Source organism: Desmodus rotundus, chromosome 3, assembly GCF_022682495.2.
Source record: "Desmodus rotundus isolate HL8 chromosome 3, HLdesRot8A.1, whole genome shotgun sequence".
NCBI lineage: Eukaryota > Metazoa > Chordata > Mammalia > Chiroptera > Phyllostomidae > Desmodus > Desmodus rotundus.
Window position 1 is genome coordinate 190,729,353 of NC_071389.1, and position 23,949 is coordinate 190,753,301.

At 42.0% G+C, this 23,949-nt stretch overlaps 1 protein-coding gene across 1 annotated transcript; it reads left to right on the forward strand.

Moving 5' to 3' along the window:
• The first annotated feature begins 1,015 nt into the window (after positions 1–1,015).
• Positions 1,016–20,663, forward strand: PWP1 (PWP1 homolog, endonuclein). Its single transcript, XM_024579407.3, has 15 exons — positions 1,016–1,211; positions 3,377–3,435; positions 3,556–3,740; positions 5,239–5,324; positions 5,428–5,524; positions 8,532–8,642; positions 9,455–9,585; positions 10,441–10,502; positions 14,325–14,421; positions 14,976–15,037; positions 16,237–16,348; positions 18,170–18,260; positions 18,349–18,470; positions 19,362–19,467; positions 20,323–20,663. Exons 1-15 carry the CDS (start codon positions 1,140–1,142, stop codon positions 20,430–20,432), a joined length of 1,503 nt encoding a protein of 500 aa, XP_024435175.1. The 5' UTR covers positions 1,016–1,139; the 3' UTR covers positions 20,433–20,663.
• The last annotated feature ends 3,286 nt before the right edge of the window (positions 20,664–23,949 follow it).

Consider the following 23,949-nt stretch of genomic DNA (forward strand, 5'->3'; position numbering starts at 1 on the left):
GAGGTAATTCTTGATCATGTTTCATCAGTGCTGTTGTGAGAACCAAGTAAAATATTATACATGAGGACGAATTTGTTGCAAAAATGTCCACAAATTGACCCCACAGGTGGGCAGCCCACTCTGAAAATACAACTGGGGAAGACCACGTCCTGCCAATTTATCATTGGCACCACCCTTTCCCCCAGTAACCACTCTCCTGTTTCTGCTTGCTTGTCTCAAAGGTAGAAGGGACAGATGGAGCTCAGAGAGGGCAAAGGACCTGGACACGGTTACACAGACAAGAAAGAGAGCAAAACCCTCATCTTTCTGGGATGCTAAGACTTTCCATCCTTGAGCCACTGACATTTTTAATAGATGACTTTGACTAGCTAACAAGCATGACACGGATTATAACCAACATCTAGCGTCACCATATCTGGGTTTATCCTAGCTACACCACTCACTAGCTGTGTGACCCTAGGAAAGGCAGTTAACGTGTCCACGTGTGTAAAATGGGAGTAAGACTTCCCTCACAGGATTAAAAAGTAACCAAGTTAACATAAGGCACTTAAAACTGTGCCTCCCACATTTTACGTACTTTGTGTTTGCTGCCAAACCACTACCATACACTTAACCTGTAATGGGTGCTGAATGTTTTAAGGTGAGAAAATAACATCCAAGAAAGTAAGGAAATGTAACGACGTAAGTATCTCTTTGAAATGGAAAATTCATTTTGGAGAAAGCTTTTACAAAACCCCACAAATTACCATTTATCAGCTTGGTCTACGGAACTGCAGGCAAAATAAATGTCGGAGGAAATCTGCCTCTGACCCCTAAAGCTCCAATTTTATTTACTGCCTCCACGAAGCTCGCAGACACCGTCACAGGTGGGACAGCCCCAAAGAGCCCATTCAAGGGACACCAAAGGAGTACAGTGCTTGTAGACTCCTCCCCCGGCTGCTTCCGGTTCCCATCGTTTACCCATTCCTTTCCCATCGGCGCCTTCAAATGACGTCAGACGCGGCCGCCGCCGCCGCCGGAAACAGTGTCTGCGCCTGCGCTCCGGTTTTGATCCCGGAGCGTGTGGGTCACAGGGCGCCGAGCGTCCCAGTCCCGCTGTGTCCGAGTCTGTGGCCGGGCGCGTTCCTGAGCTGAGGACCATGAACCGCAGTCGCCAAGTAACGTGCGTGGCCTGGGTCCGCTGCGGCGTGTCCAAAGAGACGCCGGACAAGGTAAGGCCTGGTCGTTCACAGGCCCGGGGCAGCGATCTCTTTCAGCGTCCTGGATTAGCTGGGGAACCCTGACCGGGACACGCGGCCCTGGTCTGGCTGTTATGACTGGGCGGGGTGGAGTCGGTTTGGGCCTTTTTCCGTGACTAGGGCTGCAGCCGAGGATCTGGGGAGTCTGGGACTGCGCCTCCTCAGGGTACCTTCCCCCCAAGTCCCAGGCAAGCCCCACCCCCAACTTCGCGCAAGCTTGGACCTCCTGGGCTGGGAGGGGGCAGGTTGCTGTTCTGAGAAATCCCAACCCCACCCCCGAAAAAAGCCTTCTCGACAGCCCCGCAGCTTCAGCCATACCCCAGTGCGGTTTCAGGATAAGGGAAATCGGGAGCACTTAGGTGCAACTCCACTTTCCATTCCTGTGCTTGGCGTTGGAGGGATAAACAGAATGAAAGCTGTGGTATAGAAAAAAAACTGGCGTGGAGACTGCAAGTCCCGAGGCTGGGAGTTAGGAATTTCTTACAGTAGTTCAAGTGACCTGTTGAAGGGGCAGTGGGGATGAGAGGCAAACGTGGCACATGAAGAGAGTAAGTCGGTAGCAGAGATGAAGATTACGTAGGTTATTCAACAGATACTAGGCGTTTTCTGCGTGCCAGGCATTGTTCGGGGTAGTAAGTCCCTGTCTGTATGAAGTTGACCTGTGCGTCTATGATATATCAGTGGGAATAAGTGCTGGGAAGGAAGGGAAGGAAGGGGGAGGGAGTTGGTATTGAAGAGTGCCATTTGGTGATTTTTTTTTTCCATTGGCATAACTGGCCCAGTGATGACAGACAAGAAGGGTGATAGAAGTGTAAGTGGTTCGGAGGTAGTATTAACAGTAATGAGGGATTGGACTAACAACAATGGATGTAAATTCCTGAGGGCACAGACTGTGTTTGTTTTATTCACCAATGTCTCTGGTGTTTGGCTCACAGTAGACACTCAGTGCATAAGTATAGAATAGGGACAGGAAATTATCTCATTAAAAATTATTGAGGGAACTAAGAGATTGTTATCAAAAGGGGGCATATAGCCTTTCAAATACGTATTATAACCACTTGGAGATCTTCGGGAAATACTGATGCCTGTGCCTTAATCCCAAGTATTGTGGTCTGGAGTGTAGCCTGAAATTGTTAAAAGATTCCCAGGTGATTCTGATGTACAGACAAGTTAGGAACCATTGCTTGAAGAGTTTATAGAAAGAAAAGATGGAATTTATTCTAACAATACCAGAAAGGAAAACTCAGGCCATTAAGAGGAATTAGAAAAATATGTATTGTTTAATCAAATTTAAGAACTTGTAATTTCTGGAGCTATCCAACAATGGAGTGTCACCCCTTAAGAGGATTTCCATGTTGCTAGAGGTGTTTTGCTATAAACTGGGTCGTTTGTTCATTCATTCACTCATCAGTCAATCATCTGTCATCGAGCGTCCCTACCATGAGATGAACACTGAACTGTGTGCTTAGGCACATAAGGACAAGTCGGTTTCTGTCCTCAAGGAGCTTACAGGTTAGCAGTGATAGGGGTGTTCTGAAAGGCATTGAAGCATTGATTGTGTGAAGGAGTGCCACTTTTGAAGCAGAGAATGACTTCAGTTTTCAACGGGATGTCCAAATGGAGAGGATAGGCAGTCAGGAAAATGGAACTGGAGTATAGGGCTAGAGAAGGGAAAGTTTAGTCAGTGCACAGGTGGTAGTTTTAGCCTCGAGAATGAATGCGCTTTGCAGGGAAATGCCAGCACAGTGGGTGAGTGCTCGCTGGTGATAACGGGAAAGAGCAGAAGACCAAGGCGAGGGAAAATGGAGAAAAGGGACCAAGAAGGAGTCAGAGTAATTGGAATAAAATGAGGGGGGCCACCATAGAAGCCGTTTTATACAAATCAGCCTTCTTGAAGAAGACTGGAGAGAGTAAGAGTAGACTGAACGTGATTTTTAAACAGCTTTAAGGGGGGAAGGGATCTTGATTGCAAGAACCTGTGAAAACTCCAATTATGTTAATTTAGAGAGTCTGGATTGATATTTGACTTTTTTTGTCTGAAAGTTATATTTTGCATTAATTTGCAACTTCTTTTTAATTCAAAGACTTATAATGATTTCTTTCCCTGTATCACAATGAAATTGTTTGCTGTCTTGTAGGTAGAGCTTAGTAAAGAAGAAGTAAAACGTCTCATTGCTGAAGCGAAGGAGAAATTACAGTAAGTTCAGTTGATGTCCGTAGTAAAGTCAGATGAAACGCCAGTCTTAAGTAAGGATGACAGAGTGGTCTTGTTGTGGGAGAGGGCCATTTGGGTGATTATTTTTTTCCGCTGGCATAGAGAAGAAGGTGGCAGTGAGGAGGAGGAGACGGGTGACCCTTCGGAAGATGGCATGCAGAGTGCACGTACTCAGGCACGACCCAGGGAGGCCTTGGAGGATGGCGGCCCAGAGGGTGATAGGACGCTGGATGCGGACGAGCTGGCCGAGTACGAGCTGGATAGATACGATGAGGAAGGCGGCCCAGGTTAGCCTTCGCTCGCTTGTTCCTTCATTTGCTCCCAGACTCAGGGCGTTAGACCGTGCTTGCAGGGTGCCAGAGCTTTACTCTGAGGTTTTGTTGTCCTTCCCGACAGCCACATCATCTGGCTTAAGGCCTGAGCAGACAGCATGTCTCCAAATTAGTTTAGAAAAAAGCTCTAACCCACTGACCTAAGGTCTTAAAAAAAAATTAGCATTGTATATTATTTTATTGGAAGTAGTGGGTATGACAATCTGTAACACATTTTTTCTTCATCTGAAGTGAGAGGAATTATTGCCTCCATTTTACAGAAGAGAAAACTGAGGCTTAGGAAGATAGAATGACTTTCCCAGTGTCACACAACGGGTGAAGAATGGGTTTTGGTTTGAACAACATCTGGCTCTGAAGCCTTCATTTTAGTACAGATGCCCCTCACCCTCTGATGGGATTACGTCCCAGTAAACCCATCGTAAATTGAAAAATATTTTAATTCAGAAATGCACTTAATACACCTACCAAACATCGTAACTTAGCCTAGCTGGTTTCTAGTGAATGTGTATCACTTTTGTGCCGTCAGAAAGTTGGAAAATTGTAAGTCACACCATCTGAAGTCAGGGGTCAATTGTGTACTTCAGTAAATGCGGAGGATTTTTTTTTCCTTTGGTCTCCGGGTTGTTACTCTGCTGCTAGGACAGAGTGCCGTGGAATACAGAGAGAGGAAGCAGGAAGCGAACCCAGCTGAAGGGGTGGCGTTCACAAATGCTCCCAATAATCCCCGCACCTACAGGTCACTGGCTCTGTCTTCTCATCCTGTAGAAATTCTGTCTGTTGCTTATCAGTCCTCCGTCCCTAAAATAGCTTCCCCTGACAATTAAAAGTATCTTCCTTTTCCTGAGTGTTATGTTACTTGGGGTCAACTCTGTGTCACCCTGGCAAAAAGAATGCCATTTTGTGGTAAGTGTAGTGAAAAAGGCATAAGTAACCGCTCTTTCAGATTCATAAGGCAAATTAGCATATCAGAGGTTCTGAGAACTCTTTCAATGAAGAAACCCATTTAACTTAGTGAAACCCATCATTTTTCAATTTTATTTGACCAGGGAGCTCTTACTTATTCCGTGTTGATGCCAGTGTTTTAGGATAATTTCATTTCCAGGGCCTCAAGGCCGCCTCTCCAGCACTTTTGAATAATAATTACAAGGAGCAAGCTAGAGATTCTGAGCAGAGTTCAAATATCGTCTGAGGGAGTTCCACATTCTGATTTAATTCTTTTACTGGAGATTAGGTATGAATGCCAAGACTATCAGATATGCATTCCAAGGTCAAATAAAAATGGTTTTTAAATGCCTGTTTATTATTATCCACTATTTCCTTTCCCAACCATGGGCAATCCAGAGTTAGCTTATGAAATAGACAGTGGGATCTAACTCTAAAGATGGGGTGCCATAGAAGGAATGCTTTTGTCAGAATGACTGTTCGATTCATTTCAGTTTATGAATTCTTATAGATACCGAAACTCTTGGTGAATCCCTCTTGGGTCTTACAGTCTATGGGAGTAACGATCAAGACCCTTATGTGACCCTGAAAGACACGGTAAATATTCACGTGCTGTTTCTGATTCTCCTCCTCGAGTGTCTGACAAACCCCACTGAGTATCCGTCTGCTCTGGTCCACGACTTCTTGTCTCTCCACTTAGGAGCAATATGAACGTGAGGATTTCTTGATTAAGCCCAGCGACAATCTCATAGTTTGTGGTAGAGCTGAACAGGACCAATGCAATTTAGAAGTACATGGTAAGTGAAACAAACACTTTAGCCCTTGCTAAAAGATTCTAGTCTATTTTAGTGATAGCAAGATAATAACCATAATAGTTACTTTTATGAATTGTTCGGCATCAGATCCTGCCTTCCCTCATTTACGTTTGTTACGTGGTTAAATTCTACACGGTCTGCAGATTTCCTGGTTATTGTGTCTGGTCACGCGGAGTCTGTCACTTTGGTGCCCAACTTTATTTATGGAAATAGGTCTCCGGGAGGGTTCTAGCAAGGGTTTTTTTATCTTTCATTTAATCATTTTTGCCATTTTTTCACCTTCTCCCCTCATTGGAGAAAACTTAGATGTAAAACTATACATAAATATAAGAAAAATACACATTCCCATCACTGACAGGTAACTTCTTACCCTGGCTTTATACTCCAGTCTCCTTTCTGGCTGCTTTTTCTTTATGTGGCAAAGGATACTCAATAGACAGGTTTTTATCCTACTTTTTTTCACAGAGTCATTTTAGATATTTCCCTTTGTGCAGTACATTTTATTTTCTTCATAAAAATTCTACACAGAAGCCTGCCTTTCTCTTTGTAAAGGAACCACAATATCTTGGTCACATCTCAGTTTCCAGGGAATGTTTGTGTGAAAACCAGAGGTGACTCCTTCGACCCTGAAGTAGGCAGTGATTTGAATTTTTCTTTTTTATTAAAGTTTTTAAATCACATTTTAACGTGGATATGAATTAGTCAACACACTTTAACTGAGCAGCCGTTTTCTTGCCCGCTTGTCTCTCCGCACACCCTCAGACCAGCCTGTCCTTGCCCAGCCCCCTTCCGAGTGTCTGCCTTACCATTGTGAAGCTTTAGCGAGGTCGTCAGGCTAAGGCCACAGGGAAGCACAGTTTGGAAATTAAAACCTTTAAATCTAATGTTTATTGGCATCTTCTAGGTTATTTTGTCATTTATTCTGTTAGGTTGAATTTCTGTAACTTCAAACCATTAAGGCTGCCTACAGGAAGTGTAGTGAACAGGGTGTTTTTGTCCCATAGCCCACTGTGATCTATCTGTAAAGTAAAGAAAGCTTTAAATTGCAGATACTTCAACATGAAGTTATCCTGATTATCTTGAACTTCTTACCTATTTCACACAAAAGCATGTTGGTGACATTTTTAAAAGACCAAACCTAATTTTTAAGAATTAAAACTATGGCAGTTTGTCATCACTGATTTTTATACATTGTCATATGAGAACTTATTGTGGTCATTCCTTCAAATTCAGTCAGTATCAGAGAGGAGTAGAGAAGTTAAAGCAATTGTGTTCCTACTTCGTTCTAAGTTAGGTCATTAAAGATGGATGTTTGGATTTGGCATGAAGCCCAGTACTCTCTAGTCAAGAATATTTTCAAAATTGTATTCTAAAGTTGATTTGAATATTGATCTCATATGGTTAAAATTAGGAGATTATTTTAAAGTATCATCATCATTTTTATTTAAAATGTAGGCTGAATACATTGGCTGTAGCTGAGGTTCTTGTAGGAGCACGAGCTAATCATTCTGAACATTCATCCTCATCCTGAGTGATGTGATGGGACATTACATGGGACCCATGCGGCTGATCCCAGGGTCTGTCCCAGAAGCAGGGGTCTGAGGAATTAAAATCTTTAGGTTATAGTAGTAACATTTCTTCTAACCAAAAGCATGTTTGGGGAAGATTTCTGACTCTAGGCTCTCATAAATCAGCGTTTCACCATGTAATTTTTAAAAGACTTCTTAGTCATTGAGTTTAACATTAATGTTTTTGCTTTAAAATTTTATTTATTTTTAGAGAGGAGAAGGGAGGGACAGAAACGTCAGTGTGTGAGCGAGAAACATTGGTTGGCTGCCTCGGGCACACCCCCAGCTGGGATCTGGCCTGCAACCCAGGCGTGTGCCCTGACCAGGAGTCAAACTGGTGGCCTTCCAGTTTGCAGGACAGTGAATAGCCCACTGAGCCACACCAGTCAGGGCATAAACTTTTTTTCAATATTAAATAAGTAATTTTGCCAAGCATTTAGATTTCTAAATATATGTATCTCTCCTCAGTCCTTCTGTGTTCTTCTCAACTTATAACCAGATAAACTTTTAAAAGATAAAATCATTACAGTCATGCCCCGCTTAATGAGGGGGTATGTTCTGAGAAATGCGACATCAGCGATTTTGTCAGGCCAGCGTCACAGAGTGCACTTCACAAACCTGGTGTAGCCTGTTGCTCCCAGGCTGCAAGCCTGCACAACATGTTACTGAACAAAGCAACACGAAATTAAGTCAAGCACGGGGGAAATGATGCGATGAAGAGATGTAGTAAACCAGAAGTATATGGGGCTGCTGCCAGATGAACAGAGCATACTGTTTTACATCAGTTTTTGTAGTAAGTAGAAAGAGTAGCAATAAAAATATAGTAAGTACATAAGCTGGTGACACAGTCATTAAGATGATCGAGTACCACGTACTGTCCAGAACATGTGTGCTGTTCTTATGCGGCTGGCGGTGCGGTAGGTTGTTCACACCAGCATCCCCGCAAACGTGGGCAGCGTTAATGTGCAGCTGCAACGCCACTAGGTGGTAGGAATTCTTCACCTCCATTATAATCTCCTGGAACTACTCTGGAACATGTGGTCTGTTGTTGCCTGAAACGCCATTCTACAGCGTATGACTGCATTTCTTTTGGAGACCACCTGAGTGTTTATTTTGTGTAGCGGGTGAACCAGAAGATGGGACCGTGTTAGCCGGTGAGCATGCAGGTGGTGTATCCAGGCAGATAGCAATTCCCTGTCGGCGTTCTTGTTCCCAGTTGGGGCACACCAGGTGATGGCACTCTGTGAGACATGCAGACGTTTGCCCAGCAGTAACAGCTTGGGAATCTCCTTCCGTGTCATCAACTACGTTTCCTTTTAAGCATGTGCCGCCTGCAGGTTTAACAGGGAGAGTTTGTTCTTTTGAGTGGGATGTGATTTTTTATTCTGGTGCATTAAAGTCTCTTTTCCCAATCTTTGCAGTTTATAATCAAGAAGAAGATTCTTTTTATGTACACCATGACATACTGCTGTCTGCGTACCCTCTTAGTGTGGAGTGGCTGAATTTTGACCCTAGCCCAGACGATTCTACCGGTAATTGGAAAGCTTAAGATTGCACAGTGGTTCCTAGTCCTGTGTGTTTCTCCTAGCCACATAAGTTATGTGTTGTGTATGAATGTTTTCAGAATTATTGGTGTATGAAGCTGTAGTTATGTAATTGTTTAAACGCAATCACATAGTTGGTTTGGGCCTGTGTGTCTCTACACTTTGCACAGGCAGAAGAACAGGGCCAGAAAGCATTTTGGGCGCAGAACTTTGTGATGGTCTCATAAAAACCCAGTGTGAAATGGCATGGTGTGTCTGATGTTATCAGCCAGAATTTAGGGGCAGGACCCTTTTCAGAAAACACCAGTTGAAACCAAAATGAGGAGACAATTGGGTTCTCGAGTTAGTCTTTTTAGCCAGAGCCGCACACTGCTGATTGGCCCGTCCTGTTTGTTCTTGATAACTGGTGAGATCTGAGAACACTCATAACCTGACATCTCACTGACAGAGCCTGTTCCCGTTCCTGATTGATCAGATCCTCACCCTCACAACAAGAACGTGGAAGGGCTTTTTGCTCCCTTAGCCGAGTGAGGACCCTGGGGCCAAGGACTGGGCCGTTGTCGCTCAGACTGGCCTGAGAGCCCAGCAGCCCAGCACTGGCATCAGGGCTGGTTAGAAAGGCAGCCGAGGGCCCCACCCGAGACCTGCTGAATAGAATGCGTTTTAATAACACTCGGGATGTGTGTGCAGACGAGTTAGAGAAACCGCTCCGAGCCACTGCGCAGTGTACTCTGCAGTGTTGTGTGTTTCGTCAGGAGTAATTTCAGTGTAAGTCTTAAGTACATCATTTCCTCCTGTAGGGAATTACATTGCTGTGGGCAACATGACCCCCGTTATTGAAGTGTGGGACCTTGATATAGTGGACTCTCTAGAGCCAGTCTTCACACTTGGAAGTAAGCTATCCAAAAAGAAGAAAAAGAAAGGAAAGAAGGTAAGCAAGTTAGTAGATATTTAAATTCCAGTGACAAACAGTTAAGTGTCCTGGGGTTGGGGGAAGAAGGACAAGGTCATACCTTTTTCATTTAGACACTTTTGGTGTCTAATTGAACAGTCCAGATAGTTGAAAAGTGATAGTTTTTAGTTTCAAAATGCCCATTAAAGGAAAAATTGATTTCTGCATAAAACCTGTTGACACATTATTCATCTTTATACAAAACAATTTACTCTCGCGTACTTCATTTATAGTAACTAGTCACACTAATATGCTTGATTTGAACTTTTAAAAAATTCCTATTTAACCTTGACTATGTTGAATTCTAAATATCTATGTACTAACTCCTGTAGCTTTTAAACTGGTAAGTTTTGCAGAGGGGAGGTGATTAGTATTATTATAGCACATAGATTAAGAACTATAGTTTCTTCTCCAAAGAATATTTATTGCTCTCTAAAGTAACAGGAAGACAAGGTGTTTCCTTTTCTTAGTTTTCAGGTTTTCTTAAGATCAGAACAGTAAACCGTGGTCAGGTGGCTCAGTTGGTAGGAACATCATCCCGTACACACTAAAAGGTTGTGGGTTCAATCCCCAGTTTGGGCTCATACAGAAGGCAACTGATTGATATGTCTGTCTGTCTGTCTGTCTGTCTCTCTCTCTCTCTCTCTCTCTCGCTCCCTCTCCCTCTCTCTCAAAATCAATAAACATATCCTCGGCTGAGAATTAAAAAAAAGATTACAACAGTAATCTTAAGATTTAAAGAATCTTTAAAATTAACATCATTTTTATTTGGGGGGGATTTAATACACGGGGTAATTTAATACACAGGGTAATAAAATTAAACAATCATTACAGAGTTCTTCAGCAGAAGGGCATACCGATGCTGTCCTGGACCTTTCGTGGAATAAGCTGATCAGGTAAAAAGAAGGAACATGTGCAGATGCGTTAAGGACTGTGCCCACTGTGATGTAACTCATGCCTGCATCGAGTGTTGCGGGTCTTTGTGTCCACATCTGTCTTGTCTTTGCTGCAGTGCACACTCACCTTGCTTCCGGGTCTTGTTGTGAATAATGTTGCTGTTAGTCACACAGACGTGAACAGCATGGGTGTGCAAGTATGTGTTAGAGTCGCTGCCTTCAGGTCTTTTGAATAAACGTACCCAGAGGGGAAATTGCTGGGTCATAATTCTGGTTTTACCTTTTGGCAGAACCGCCGTACTGTTTTCTGTAGCAGTTGCACCATTTTCCATTCTCCACGGTTGGGACACGGTTCCCATTTCTCCACCCTCTTGCCAACGCTTGTTACTTTCGTTTCTGTTTTGTTTTTATAGTAGCCATTGCTACGGTTGTGACACGGTATTTCACTGTAGTTTCGATTTGCATTTCCATAATGATTAGTGATATTGAGCATCTTTTCAAGTGCTTATTGGCCATTTGTGTATCTTGGGGAAGATGCTGATCAGGTTCTTTGCCCATTTTAAATTGGGTTGTTTGTTTTTTTTGTTATCGAGTTGTAGTTTTTAATGTATTCTTAAGTGTTAATCCCTTATCAGATTTACAAATATTTTCCCCCATTCAGTGGGTTGCCTTTAACTGTTGATGGTGTCCTTTGCACAAAATTTTTAATTTTGATGTAGTCAAATTTATTTTTACTTTTGTTAGCTGTGCTTTTTGTGTAACATCCAATGAATTATTGCCAAATTCATTGTCATGAAGCTTTTCCCCCTAGAGTTTTATAGTTTTAGCTCTTATGTCTTTGGTCCATTTTGAGAGAACTTTTGTATGTGGCATAAGATAAGGGTTCAGCGCCATTCTTCTGCACATGGCATCCACAGTCTTTATGCCGACCCTTAAACAACAGTCATCCCCAAAGCCATTTTCCTCATAGCATAGCGGGTTTGAGGGGAAGGCAGGGAAGGTAAGCGTTAGGTTGAGTGCAACTTACTTGTGGGGTAAGAACAAACTATATTACCCAAGACACATTTACTGAGCATTTACATGACACTGGACACTTTGTAATTGTATTCTAAGGATCCCAGAGTGCCAGTTTACCAAAGGATGTCCTGTCTTCTTGTTTGTGTTCACACTTCTTCAGAGTTACAGCCGTTTGGGGAAGCAGAACTGAGAAAGTTGTTCGGTTAGTATTTCCCAAACTTAGCTGCAGATCAGAATCTTCTGGGTAACCCTGTAGGATAAGTTCCTGGGCTCAAATCCCCAAGATTGAGTCAGTGGATCTAGAGCAGGGGCCCAAGACCTGTTGGGGTTTTTGATTTGTTTTGTTTTGTTTTGTTTTGTTTTGTTTGTAAGCTTCCACAGGTGAACCGATGCTGCCGGGCTTGCAGTTGTTAGGGCTTTGTTGGGATTGAGGCTGGTGCTGACTAAGTGGCAGGTAAATAAGAGATCTGACAATGAGTGTGCCATGCTTTTAGGAGCCCACTCTCATTTACAAATCTGAACTGTCACACAAATTACTCAATTCTTATAGGGGCTGTTACTTTGAGCAACTGAGAGTTCATCCTTAATGCAACCCCTATCAGTATTCCAGCTGACTCATCGATTCCTTTCCCGGCCTCAGCTCCCTAGTGTCATCTAGACCCTTACCAGCCCCGTCCTGCCGCATCTGCACTCACATCTGGTTCCAGTGCCACACGTTTCTTTGTTCCTTAACTCTTCCTTCTCAATTTCGACCTGGATCCTCCTTTCCCATTTCCTTACTGAGAAGGTGCAGAGTGCTTTGAAGTACTTCCCACTCCGTGGTGCAGAGAGTTTGGGGTTACTGTGAGAAACAGCGTGTTGACATTGGTACCTGTGAGGACCTTGGTTTCTGGTGAAATGCTTCCAGGAACGAAGTGCATGTTCTCTGCTAATTCACACTCTTGTTGGAGTGCTCTTCTTGGGGTGTAGTATCCAGAAGTTTTGGGGGGTTTTAATTGTTTATTTTCAAGCTTCATACAGTAAGAACTTTAATGTGACAGGAATCTCAGATGCTTTTGGAGTAACAAGGATGAAAAATGTACTGTGAAATTTTAACTTTTGCTCTTGGCAGTCATTGTATATAAATAAACTGGCTATTGGGAATTTAAGCTAACATTTAATCTCTGAAATGCCAAGGCCTTAAAACACTCATCAGGGGTCTGCTGCTTCTCAGTCATTCAGGTACGCGTAGCCCTTTGAGGTCGGTTGTGCGTTCTTGTTGGCAGGCAGAGAAGTGGGACTTATTTGGAAGTCACACAGCTAGGAAGTGGCAACACTGAGAATTAATTTCAGGTTTTCTGGGCTTTGTTGTGTTATAAAACTACGTTGTTAGCACTTGACCCCTAAAAAGTAAACTATTGAATTTTTCCTATTAATAGCATTTAATGCTTTTCTTTAAAAGTTGATATAAATTCTCAGATCACACAATTCTGTGGTTTTTTGGTATATTCACAAGTTGTGCGACCATCACCACCAGCTGATTCCAGATTTTTATCCATCCGAAAGCAGTCCACACGCATTAGCAGTCACTGCCCATTGTCCTGTCCCTCCCGCCCTTGGCAGCCACTAGTCTGGTTCCTGTCTCTGTGGATTTGCCTGTTCTGGACATTTCCAGAAATGGAGTCATACAGTACATGGGCATCTGTGTGTGGCACTTAGCATGATGTGTTCAAGGTCCATCCATGTTGTCGTATGTTTTAGTACATCTTTTTCTCGCTGAATAGTATTCCCTTGTATGGACAGGCCACATTTTGTGTATCTATTACCAGTTCACGGACATTTAGTTTGGCGTTACTTTTTTTATCTGTTATGAATAGCGCTGTTGTAAACATTCATGAACATGTTTTTGCTTGGACGTATGTTTTCATTTTCTTGAGTATATGTGTAACGGTGTAATGGGTGGGTTATATAGTGTAGTGTCTACATCGTTTATGTTCCCAGTGCTATTCCCAGTGCACTGTAGGAGACTTCCAGTTTTTCTACGTCTTGTTAACGCTCGATACTGTCTTTTTCATTATAGACATCCTGTGGGTATGACGTGGTATCCCAGTTTCATTCCCCTAAAGACTAATGGTGTTGAGCATCTTTTCACATGCTCATTGGCCATTTTGATGTTCTGTAGAGAACTATCTATTCAGATCCTTTGCCTATCTTCTAATTTACTTCTTTGTATTATTTGGTTGAAAATTCTTCATATAGTCTAGATCAGCGATTTTCAACCACTGTGCTGCAACACTGTGCCACAATAATTTTTCAAACATGCAGTATCTGACTATTTAGTCAGGGGCACCTACCTCTTTTCTCTTAGATTCTCTCTTCATTCCGTTCTGTTACTCGGATGCCAGTACCACATTGTTACGATTACCCTGTAGCTTTAGGCAGTTTTGAAATCAGAAACTGATTTTGTCCAACTTTGCTCTCCTTTCAAGATTATTTTGGCTATTTTGGATCTCTTGTATTTGCTTGTGAGTTTTCTGCAAAAATGTCGGCTGGGATTTTGAAAGGGATTGGTTTAATCTGTAGGTCTGTCTGTAGGTGGCAGTGTTTCTGTCTTAACATTGTCTTCTAGTCCACAAACATGGAATATCTTCCTGTTAATTTAGATATTCTTTCTTTCATAATCCGTCTTGTATAGTTTTTGACATGTCTCGAATTTCTTTTATTACATTTATTCCAAAGTATTTTTTATGCTATTATAAATGGAATTCTTATATTTAATTTTCTTGACCTTCAAAAGATTACCTTATTTGTTTCCTCCTTTCTCAGAAATGTGCTGGCAAGTGCATCAGCCGACAACACTGTAATTCTGTGGGATATGTCCTTGGGGAAACCCGCAGCCAGCCTTGCTGTGCACACAGACAAGGTATGATGAGTTAGCGGGTAAGAGGGGTTCTAAAAGGTCTAAGACAAACATTGGTTGCAAATAATCCCCAATATTTGTATATGGGTTTTTTGTGAACTACATAGTGCTTTGACGTTCTGTCTCCTTGGATCCTTTACAGAGCCCCATGCAATTGTTATAATTACCCATCTCAAAAGCAGCAAAAACAGGTGTAGAAAGGTGAAGTGACTGGGAATATTAGTGCTTTGTAACACGTTCACAAAGGCTCCTAAAAACACACTGTGGGACTTCTGGAGCACAGACTGTCGCCCAGACACATTTGGCCACTCCCCTTTTTTCTTAATATATTAACATTTCAGGCACAGAAATAGTTTGGTAAACACAATTGGAGGAATGCTGTATTATGTCTTAAGTGTCAGCCTTTATTTAGAAATGTGTTTTGTCCTTTTGATCGTGCATTATACTTGTGTTCCTTTAAATAACACTACATTTCAAAGAGAAACATTTAGAAATACACTGCCAAATTGACTCTCACCAAACAAGCAGATCTGTTCATTTATGTTTCTTCATTGTAGGTCCAGACTCTACAGTTTCATCCATTTGAAGCACAGACTCTGATTTCTGGCTCATATGATAAGTAAGAAAGCCTCTCAGGAATTATTGCTACTCTTTTTATCCTCTTGAATTGCTTCAGAAAGTATTCAATCTCATTGGTGCTCAGAAAATGTAGTACTGAGGCACCTATGTGTTTAAACCTTCAGTAATACTCATTTGTCCTTGTCAGTTGTGGTCCTTCCACCCTGCAGGGGAATGTGGTTCTGTCATACTAGCGTAGTGCGTAACTAGCAACTACTTTGATTTTTAGAGGGTTTATGAGTTAACCATTGCTGTGAAACAAGCCATCCCAAAATTCAGTCACTTGAAGCAATAAACTTTTATTTCATGACTCCTCAAGGTTGAGCCAATCTATTCTGTGTTCAGCTGGTAGCTCTGCTGGTCTTGGTTTGTTTAGGCTGGGCCGTGGAGACTTGGCGCTCTCCTCGTGTTCATATCCTCCTGGGACCAGCGGGCTCGGCCGTGGTGAGGTTGAAAGCTCAAGCAGAGATGCCAAGGCCTCTTGAGATCTAGGCTGAGCACTAGTACATTTATGTCTTATTCTCTTGGCCAAAACAGATCACATGGAGTGAGAAATGAGCTGTGCCTTTTATGGGAAGAACTCCCACATCGCTGACAGAGGTCATGGATATAGGGAGAGGTGAAGAATTGGTCCCACTAGTCCACTACAAGGGAATTTCCATAGACGTGGTGCTGCTTTACACAGATTGGGTCTGGCGAATGGGAAGGAAAGCTAGTAGAAACAGAAACCTGGTCTTTATTTGATTCCTCGTCCTTTCAAAGAGTGATGTTTTCACATTTTCAGTTGGGATTCACGCAAAACAAGAAAAGTCTCCATGGGCTCCCCCAGCACAGTGACCTGCTGTGGGGAGTGCGCGCCACCAGGGCATGGGTGTCTGGCTCTGAGCACCACTGAGGAAGGGGGGCTAGGAACTGTCCTGGCCTTTTGGAAAGAGAGACCATTCATCCTGTGAGGGGAGGATTCGACCTGGAGAAGGTCAGGGTCACCAGGACATCCAGAGTCACCAGTCCCTTCAAGTGACAGAGTCCACCAATTAGTGAGAGCTCATCTTTTCTACTGTATTTTGGAACCTCACAGCAGGCTTTAAATGACTGGACCCTGCCTTCCCAGTGTTTTATCACCATGTCATTGAAAACAGACTTAAAGCACACGGGAGAATCGGCACTCTGAAAACCCTCACTCTGCCTCTGCGTGCGCAGGTCAGTGGCTCTGTACGATTGCCGGAGTCCAGAGGAAAGCCATCGCATGTGGCGGTTCAGCGGGCAGATTGAGAGACTGACTTGGAATCACTTTTCACCTTGCCATTTTTTGGTAAGACTATGCATATTGCCGTGTTGCTTATCCAGGTTACTAATACTTATTTTTTTTAACTCCATTGTAGAGAGTCTCTCTGAAAAGCTTTTTCTGTATTAATAATGTGAAGTATCTGGATTTAGGGTTTAAAAAAAAGATATTTTTCAACAACAGAACAGTGGATCAGCCACAAAAAAATAGTAAGCATGTAAATGATTTTTCTAATTTCCAACCATTCCAAAGTATGACACATTTTGTTTTATTGTTTTTTTCAGTACTTAACATGGTTAATAATCTCTTATGTTTTTTAAATTTTAAGTCCTGGTACTTAAATGGAAGTCCAGTAATGAGAACACTGGCCTATTTAACTCATACAGCACGGTCTCCCAGATAGGACAGAAGTGTAAGATCTTTCTGAAGTACCCTGGCTGTGTGTGGGATGGCAGTTTTCTGTGTAGTAACCAGCTGTTGCATTGACACTGCAGTCCGTGGGGAGATGAAATCCCAGCTTTCAGGCCGGAGGGACGAGTAATTAAAGGAACTGTGACACATCGTGTTTCCTAATTTTCCTAAAGTAAATGTGGAGCACTTTGTAAATGAAGGAAAGAGTTCTTTACAAAACAGCTTTCTTAAAACACGGACAGTTCCAAAGGGCTCCTGAAATAATGATTCTGAGAACACTGACTCAGCTCTGTGCACAGAGGTGCACACAGTTCCCAGCTGAGCTACCTTAAGCCAGATCAGGAGTGGAGTCCTGGCTGTATTTGAGTGTTGTGTTATGTTGTACTTTGGCTCTCAACAGTCAAGCACACATGTTTCCTGAGGTTATTTGCTAATAAATGGTCATCAGTACTCAAATCACAAATATGTAGGGAAATGGGAAGTGATCAAAATACAATGGTTTCGTCTCAAAGGGTGAGAACTCCTTCATCTTGTTTTTGTCCCCATCCACAGTCCAGTCTTCAAGACTGCATCAGTTGTCCTTTTTTCCCCTCCCTTTTGCCTGTGCTGACTGTTGCTCTTGGCTGGTGTATAGGCTCAAGTCCTTACCTAAGTCTGTTTCTTTTCTTTTTCTTTTTTAAAGATTTTATTGATTTATTTTTAGACGGGGAGGGAGAAAGAAAGAAAGTGGGAAAGAAGCATCAGTGTGTGGTTGCCTCTTGCATGTCCCCTACCTGGGACCTGGCCTGCAACCCAAGCATGTGTCCTGACTGGGAATCGAACCGGAGACCCCTTGGTTCAAAGGCCAGTGCTCAGTTCACTGAGCCACAACAGCCAGGGCCTTAGTCTCTCTCTCTTTCAAGTGTCATGACCCACTGTAATCTACTTTTCAATCTTTGTCTGATTGACTCCAGCAAAATACTAGCAGCATTGATCATGTCTTCAGAAGCCCTATTTCCTTGGCTTCCTGACATCTTCATTATTCCCTCCTCCCTCCTTGATTCCTCTGTGAGCTTGTCCTCCGCCTGTCCCTTAAGTGGCCATATTCTCCAGGCCTCTGTCCTCAACACACTGCTCCTTTAATTCTACATTCCCAGGGCGCGTCCCCTCTGTTCTCACAGGTGTGACCACCACCTCTGTGCTTCCACGTCTCTAACCCAGTCCATACCACTCCCATGCCTTCCCCCTCAAACCCAGCTGCCTAATGGGCTGTCCGCTGAACCAGCCCTTGGAAGAGCAAACTCGGGTTTCCATAAGTAAAGTCTTTCTGTCCACATTAACTGTTAATAAGCCCCTCAGGTGAATCAGGTATACGGCCGATTTTCACTAATTTGTACTGTTTACCCATTGTTAAAATTTATTGTCATACAGCACGATCTTATCTTTTACTCTCTCCAGGCCAGTACAGATGATGGCTTTGTATATAATTTGGATGCGCGTTCAGATAAGCCCATTTTTACACTTAATGCACACAATGATGAAATCTCTGGTGAGCAAGAATAGTGTTTCTTTCATTTCTATTAAATTACTACGAAGTAAACCTGTATTTCAGAGTCTCTGAACCAATCTTCCTGTAGGTCTTGATCTCAGCAGTCAGATCAAGGGCTGTCTCGTGACTGCGTCGGCAGACAAGTATGTGAAGATCTGGGACATACTGGGAGATAGGCCAAGTCTGGTTCACTCCAGGGACATGAAAATGGTGAGATGCCCCTGGGCGTCTTTCTTTTCTGCTCCTGACCTGCTTTGTCTGTCTGTCTCTAGGAATCACTGCAGTTAACACGGGTTTGTTGGGGAAGTTAGTTTCGATCTTAGCCAGATTTGGTGAGAATTTCATGACTTAGGATAGTTTGAGAGGAAATCAGTTACTTTCTGGTTCCTTTTCTAATTCACGTGATTAACACATGCTTCATAAGAACAAGAGGTGTGGGAGAAGGTTTTCTAGGGTGCTGGTGGAATGGCCATCCCAGGAAATCAGTACCTCCCAGGAAATCTCGAACCTTTAGGACACCATAGCTGTTTGGGTTAGTTTCCCACCTCTTTGCATAACGAGTTCTGATCACACTGAAATCGATTACTGTGTAGTGGCAGAAAATTTAGAAGTAATGAATCCATTCAGCAAGTATCTATTGCACTCCTGGTATATGCCAGGCACTGAGTTACATAAATGAAATTTCAGACATGGCACACTGCAGCTGTTTAAAATTGAATGTGTGTGTGTATAAATGTTTGTGGAAAGGTAGGTTAGGAATTTTTATAGTACCATTATTGCTTTGAAAGAATTAAAAATAATTAGCTAATTAGGTTTATTAAGTAATCCGTAACAGACAGAGTAACAGTGGAGATGAGACCCGAATGGCCATAGAGTATACACACATCCTCAGAATATCCATCATGCTGAACCTGTCTGGCTTCCTGTTGTAATGTTCTTTCCCACTTGACTGAACTACCTTTGCAGGAGGCTTGAAAGAGATACTGGTGAGTTGGTTTTGAGTAACCATTCAAACCACAGGTTCTTGTAGCTAGGAGTAGGGATCTACATTAGGGTTCTCATAAAGACTGAAATCACTGACCTTCTATCCTCGTCTCTCAGGGAGTTCTCTTCTGTTCTGCCTGTTGTCCTGATTTCCCATTTATTTATGCCTTTGGAGGTCAGAAAGAAGGGCTTCGGGTCTGGGATATAAGCACAGTCTCTTCAGGTAAGAATCCTAATTTCTTGCTTTTTCTGAATGAGTTCTGTAACAGTGTGTGGCTCGAATACATTAGGTTGATAGCAAAGTTGGTCTTGTGTTCATCTGTAGAGTAGTTTGCTTAGGAAATAGGATCAGATGTAATTTGGAAATGTTCACATTCACAAGTAATTTTCTCTTCATACTTTAAATGTAGGTCATTTAAAAGTATATATTTATGACAATTTAAATTTTAAAGTTGAAATATCTTAATGGGAAGGCTGGAAGGAAATGCAGCATGGTCTCAAAGAATGGGCCTCCCCTTTCCAGTGTGAATAAATCTGCCTTTTTCAACTATTTTCTACAGAATCTGCTCCCCTCCCTTCCTGGGAGCCTGGCTGCTTATTTATCACATTGAGGTAGTCTGGTTTGTCCTGTAAAACGGAGCCTGACTCTCTGATTCCTGAATCCTCCCTCCCATGTAGAAAAAGGGCCCTAAATCCAAAAGAGTTCTATGTACACGTGACATAGAGACAGATGAAAGAAAGAAAATAGGAACTCTCAGGAGCAGAACAGTGGAACGATGGAGTCATTGTTGTAAGGGATGAGAAATCGTTATCAAGGTAGATTAGGTAAGTCCAGGATAAGTCAAAAAATATACAAAAAAGAGACCGATTTAAAACATGATTAAGCTCATTCAGAACATTACCTTGAACTTCTGAGTTGGTTACATACTTTCCCATTTACTAAGTGTTAAATACATTTTCATAAACAAAATTTCTACCCTAAGAGAAACTTATTGCTCATTTATGCATTTTAGTCTTTTTATATTATAGTCTTAATTTTCTGATCTGGTAATTTGTTACCTATTTATTTGTGTTTTAGTAAATGAAGCATTTGGAAGACGAGAGAGGCTTGTTCTTGGTAATACAAGAAATTCATCTATTAGTGGCCCTTTTGGGAGCAGGCACTTGGAAACACCAATGGAGTCTTAATGAAGATCATACAGTCTCCTGTTTTGTTTACCTTAACTCTGCGTTTTAAAAAGCTGACCTAAAAATGTTCCGTGTGTAGAGACAAACAGAATTCATTTCCTACTCCCCAACATTCCTCCCTGCAGCTGTGGTGGCAGTAAAGCAGGGCCGATCTGTGTTTGCTCTTCGAGTGTGTAGTGTATAAGGTTCCTGTTGCAGGTCTCCTGGGAAAGGGTAATAAAAAGGATTTTTTAAAAAATGATTCCCTAAACATCGCATCTGTCACAGGCCATCTAAATGTGTAAAATAGCCAGAAATATATAGAATTTTTAAAAAGAGGAAAATCCTGTAATCATAACAGATGGGTAAACCCAGGTGAAGAGGGCTTGTGGTTTGGCCAAGACTGCACAGCAGGCCACAGAGGCAGGTGCCGCAGAGAGTGCACTTTCCAAACTGACTGCTCTCCGGCTAACACTCCTGACTTGGAAGTGTTCTCAGTGCTGCTCTTTGGTAACTAAATGAAAAGTGGCACCTTGGCTGGTCTAGCTCAGTGGATTGAGCTCTGGCTTGTGAACCGAAAGGTCGCTGGTTTGATTCCTGGTCAGAGCACATGCCTGGGTTACAGGCCAGATCCTCAGTTGGGGGCGTGCAACAGGCAACCGGTCAATGTTTCTTCCCCTCTCTGTCTCCCTACCTGTCTCCCTCCCTTACCCTTCTCTAAAAATAAATTTTAAATATCTTTAAAAAAAAAGTGGCATGCCTTTTTTCGCCTAGCAAGGCATTCGGTGTTATCAAGGAAAAGAGACATTCCGTGAGTCAGTCCAACAAGAGGATGTAACATTCACCCGACAACATAGCGTGTAAATACATAAGCAAATATTAATAGACTTAAGGAGAGAAATAGCAATACAGTAACAGATGGGGACTTTAATACTCCACTTTCAGCATTGGCCAGGTCCTTCATGCAGAAAAATAAAAACAAAAACGTGGCCTTAAACAGCTCATTAGACTGGGTGGAGTTGACATACAGAACTTTCCACCCAAAAGAATGGAGTACACATTCTTCTCAAGCACACATGGAAAGTTCTCCAGCATAGGTCATGTTATACCACAAAACAAGTCTTAATAATTTGTTTTAGCTTTTCTTCCCCCCGCCCCTCCCTCCATTTTACTCTCTTGTACCTCCCCCTGCCTCCCTTTCCCTCTGGTAATCACCATACTGTTGTCTGTCTGTGAGGTCTGGGGGTGGGTTTTGCTTAATCCCTTCACCTTTTTCACCCAGCCACCCAACACCCTCCCCTCTGATGGCTGTCAGTCTTAAGATGGAAAGCATACCAGACATTTTCCAACCATAATAGTATGAAACTAGAAATCATTTCTAAGAAGAAAACTGGAAATTTTACAAATATGTGGAGATTAAACAACATGTACCAACCAACCAACTGGTCAAGGAAGAAATCTAAAGAGAAAATACCTCAGACATAAAAATGGAAATAAAACACACCCAAAACTTGATGCAGCAAGAGCAGTTCTAAGAGGGGAGTTCATAGCAATAACTGTCAAGAAACAGTATCTCATCCTACTGTTACACCTCAAAGAACAGGAAAATGAAGCCCAAAGTTAGTAGAAGAAAGGAAATTGAAGACCCCAGTGGAAATTAGTATAGACTAAAAAGACAATAGAAAAGATCAGTGAGACCAAGAGCTGGGTTTTTTAAAAGATAAAATTGACAAATCTTTACTCAGAGGACTCAAAAATCAAAAAGTAGAAACTTTACTTCTTACACCACAGAAAGGACTATAATAGAAAAATCTGAATTGAGTGATTACTAGTAAGGAGATTGGATCAGGATTCAACAACCTCTCGCCCTGGCTGGTGTGGCTCAGTGGACTGAGTGGACCAAAAGATTGCTGGTTTTGACTCCCAGTCAGGGCACATGCCTGGGCTGTAGGCCAGGTCCCAGTTGGGGGCATGCAAGAGGCAGCAAATCAATGTTTCTCTTCACACATCAATGCTTCTCTCTCTCTCCTTCCTCTTCCCCTCTCTCTAAAAATCAATAAATAGTTAAAAAAAACAACCTCCCAACAAAAGCCCAGGACCATATGACCTAATTCTGCCAAACATTTATATAACTGATTTCAAGCCTCCTCAAACTCTTGCAAAAAAATAAGTGGGAATACTTCCAAACTCATTGTATGAGGCCCAGCATTACTATTCCAAGTTATGCCAAAATCAGACAAGGGCGCCATGAGCAAAGACAATTACTGGCCAATATTTTTGATGAACATAAATGTATAAATCCTCAATGAAATATTAGCAAACCAAATTCAACAATATGTTAAAGGGTTCATAAACCATGAACAAGTAAGATTTATTCCAGAGATGCAAGTATGGTTCAACATCTGCAAATCAATGTGATACATGTATTAACAAATAAAGGATACAAAGCATAGGTCCATCTCAAAAGATGCAGAAAAAATTGACTAAATTCAACGCCACTTACAATACTCTCAAAATGGGGGTATAGAGGGGACATATACATCAACACAAAGTCCATATACAGGGGTGGGCAAAAGGTTTACAGTTGTATGTATGTGAAACAGTTTATTATTGTTTATTAATCTATTTCCATACAAACAACTATAAACCTAGCCATATTCCATGGTGAAAAGCTTAAAAGGTTTTTTTTCTCAGGTCATAAGATTCCGCTCTTGGAGTTTTTATTCAACATAGTACTGGAAGCCCTAGTTAGACCAGGTAGGCAGGGGAAAGCATTCGAAGCAGAAAGGAAGAGGTAAAACTTAACTATCTGCAGATGACATATATAGAAAACCCTAAAGATGCCACCAAAAACTGTTGGAACTAAAATTCAGTAGGTGCAGGATACGAAATCATAGAGAAATCTGTGTGTTTCTATATAATAATTATCAGAAAGAAATTATGAAAACAATCCCATTTACGATTGTACCAAAATACCTAGGAATAAAGTTGACCAATGAGGTGAGAGACCTGTACACTGAAAATTCAGACACTGATAAAAAGAAAAAATAGGTATTACCTGCTCATGGATTGGAATTAGTATTGTTAAAATGTCCATACTACCCAAAACAATTACAAATTCAATGCAATCCCTATCAAAATTCCAATGGCATTTTTCACACACACACACCAAAAAAAAAAACCATCAATACTAACGTGTGGAACCACGAGAGACCCTGAATAAGGAAAGCAGTCTTGAGAAAGCAAGCTAGGGGCATCACTCTCCCTGATTTCAAACTATATTGTAAATCTATAGTTATCAAGACAGTATGGTACTGGCATAAAAATAGACATAGGTCAATGGAACAGAACAGAGGCCAGATGTAAATCCACACATTTATGGTCGATTTACAACAAAGGAATCAAGAATATACAAGGGGAAAGGACAGTTTCTTCACTAATGGTGTTGGGGAAACTGGACCACTACCTTACACAATACACCAAAAAATAACTTGAAATGCATTAAAGACTTCACCATAAAACCAGAAACTCAAACTCC

Excerpts from the sequence above, each read along its gene's own strand:
- PWP1 (XM_024579407.3), top strand. The coding sequence starts at position 1,140 with ATGAACCGCAGTCGCCAAGTAACGTGCGTGGCCTGGGTCCGCTGCGGC. Across the intron at positions 1,212-3,376 it reads CCAAAGAGACGCCGGACAAG|GTAGAGCTTAGTAAAGAAGA; the intron begins GTAAGGCCTGGT and ends GCTGTCTTGTAG. Across the intron at positions 9,586-10,440 it reads AGAAAAAGAAAGGAAAGAAG|AGTTCTTCAGCAGAAGGGCA; the intron begins GTAAGCAAGTTA and ends CAATCATTACAG.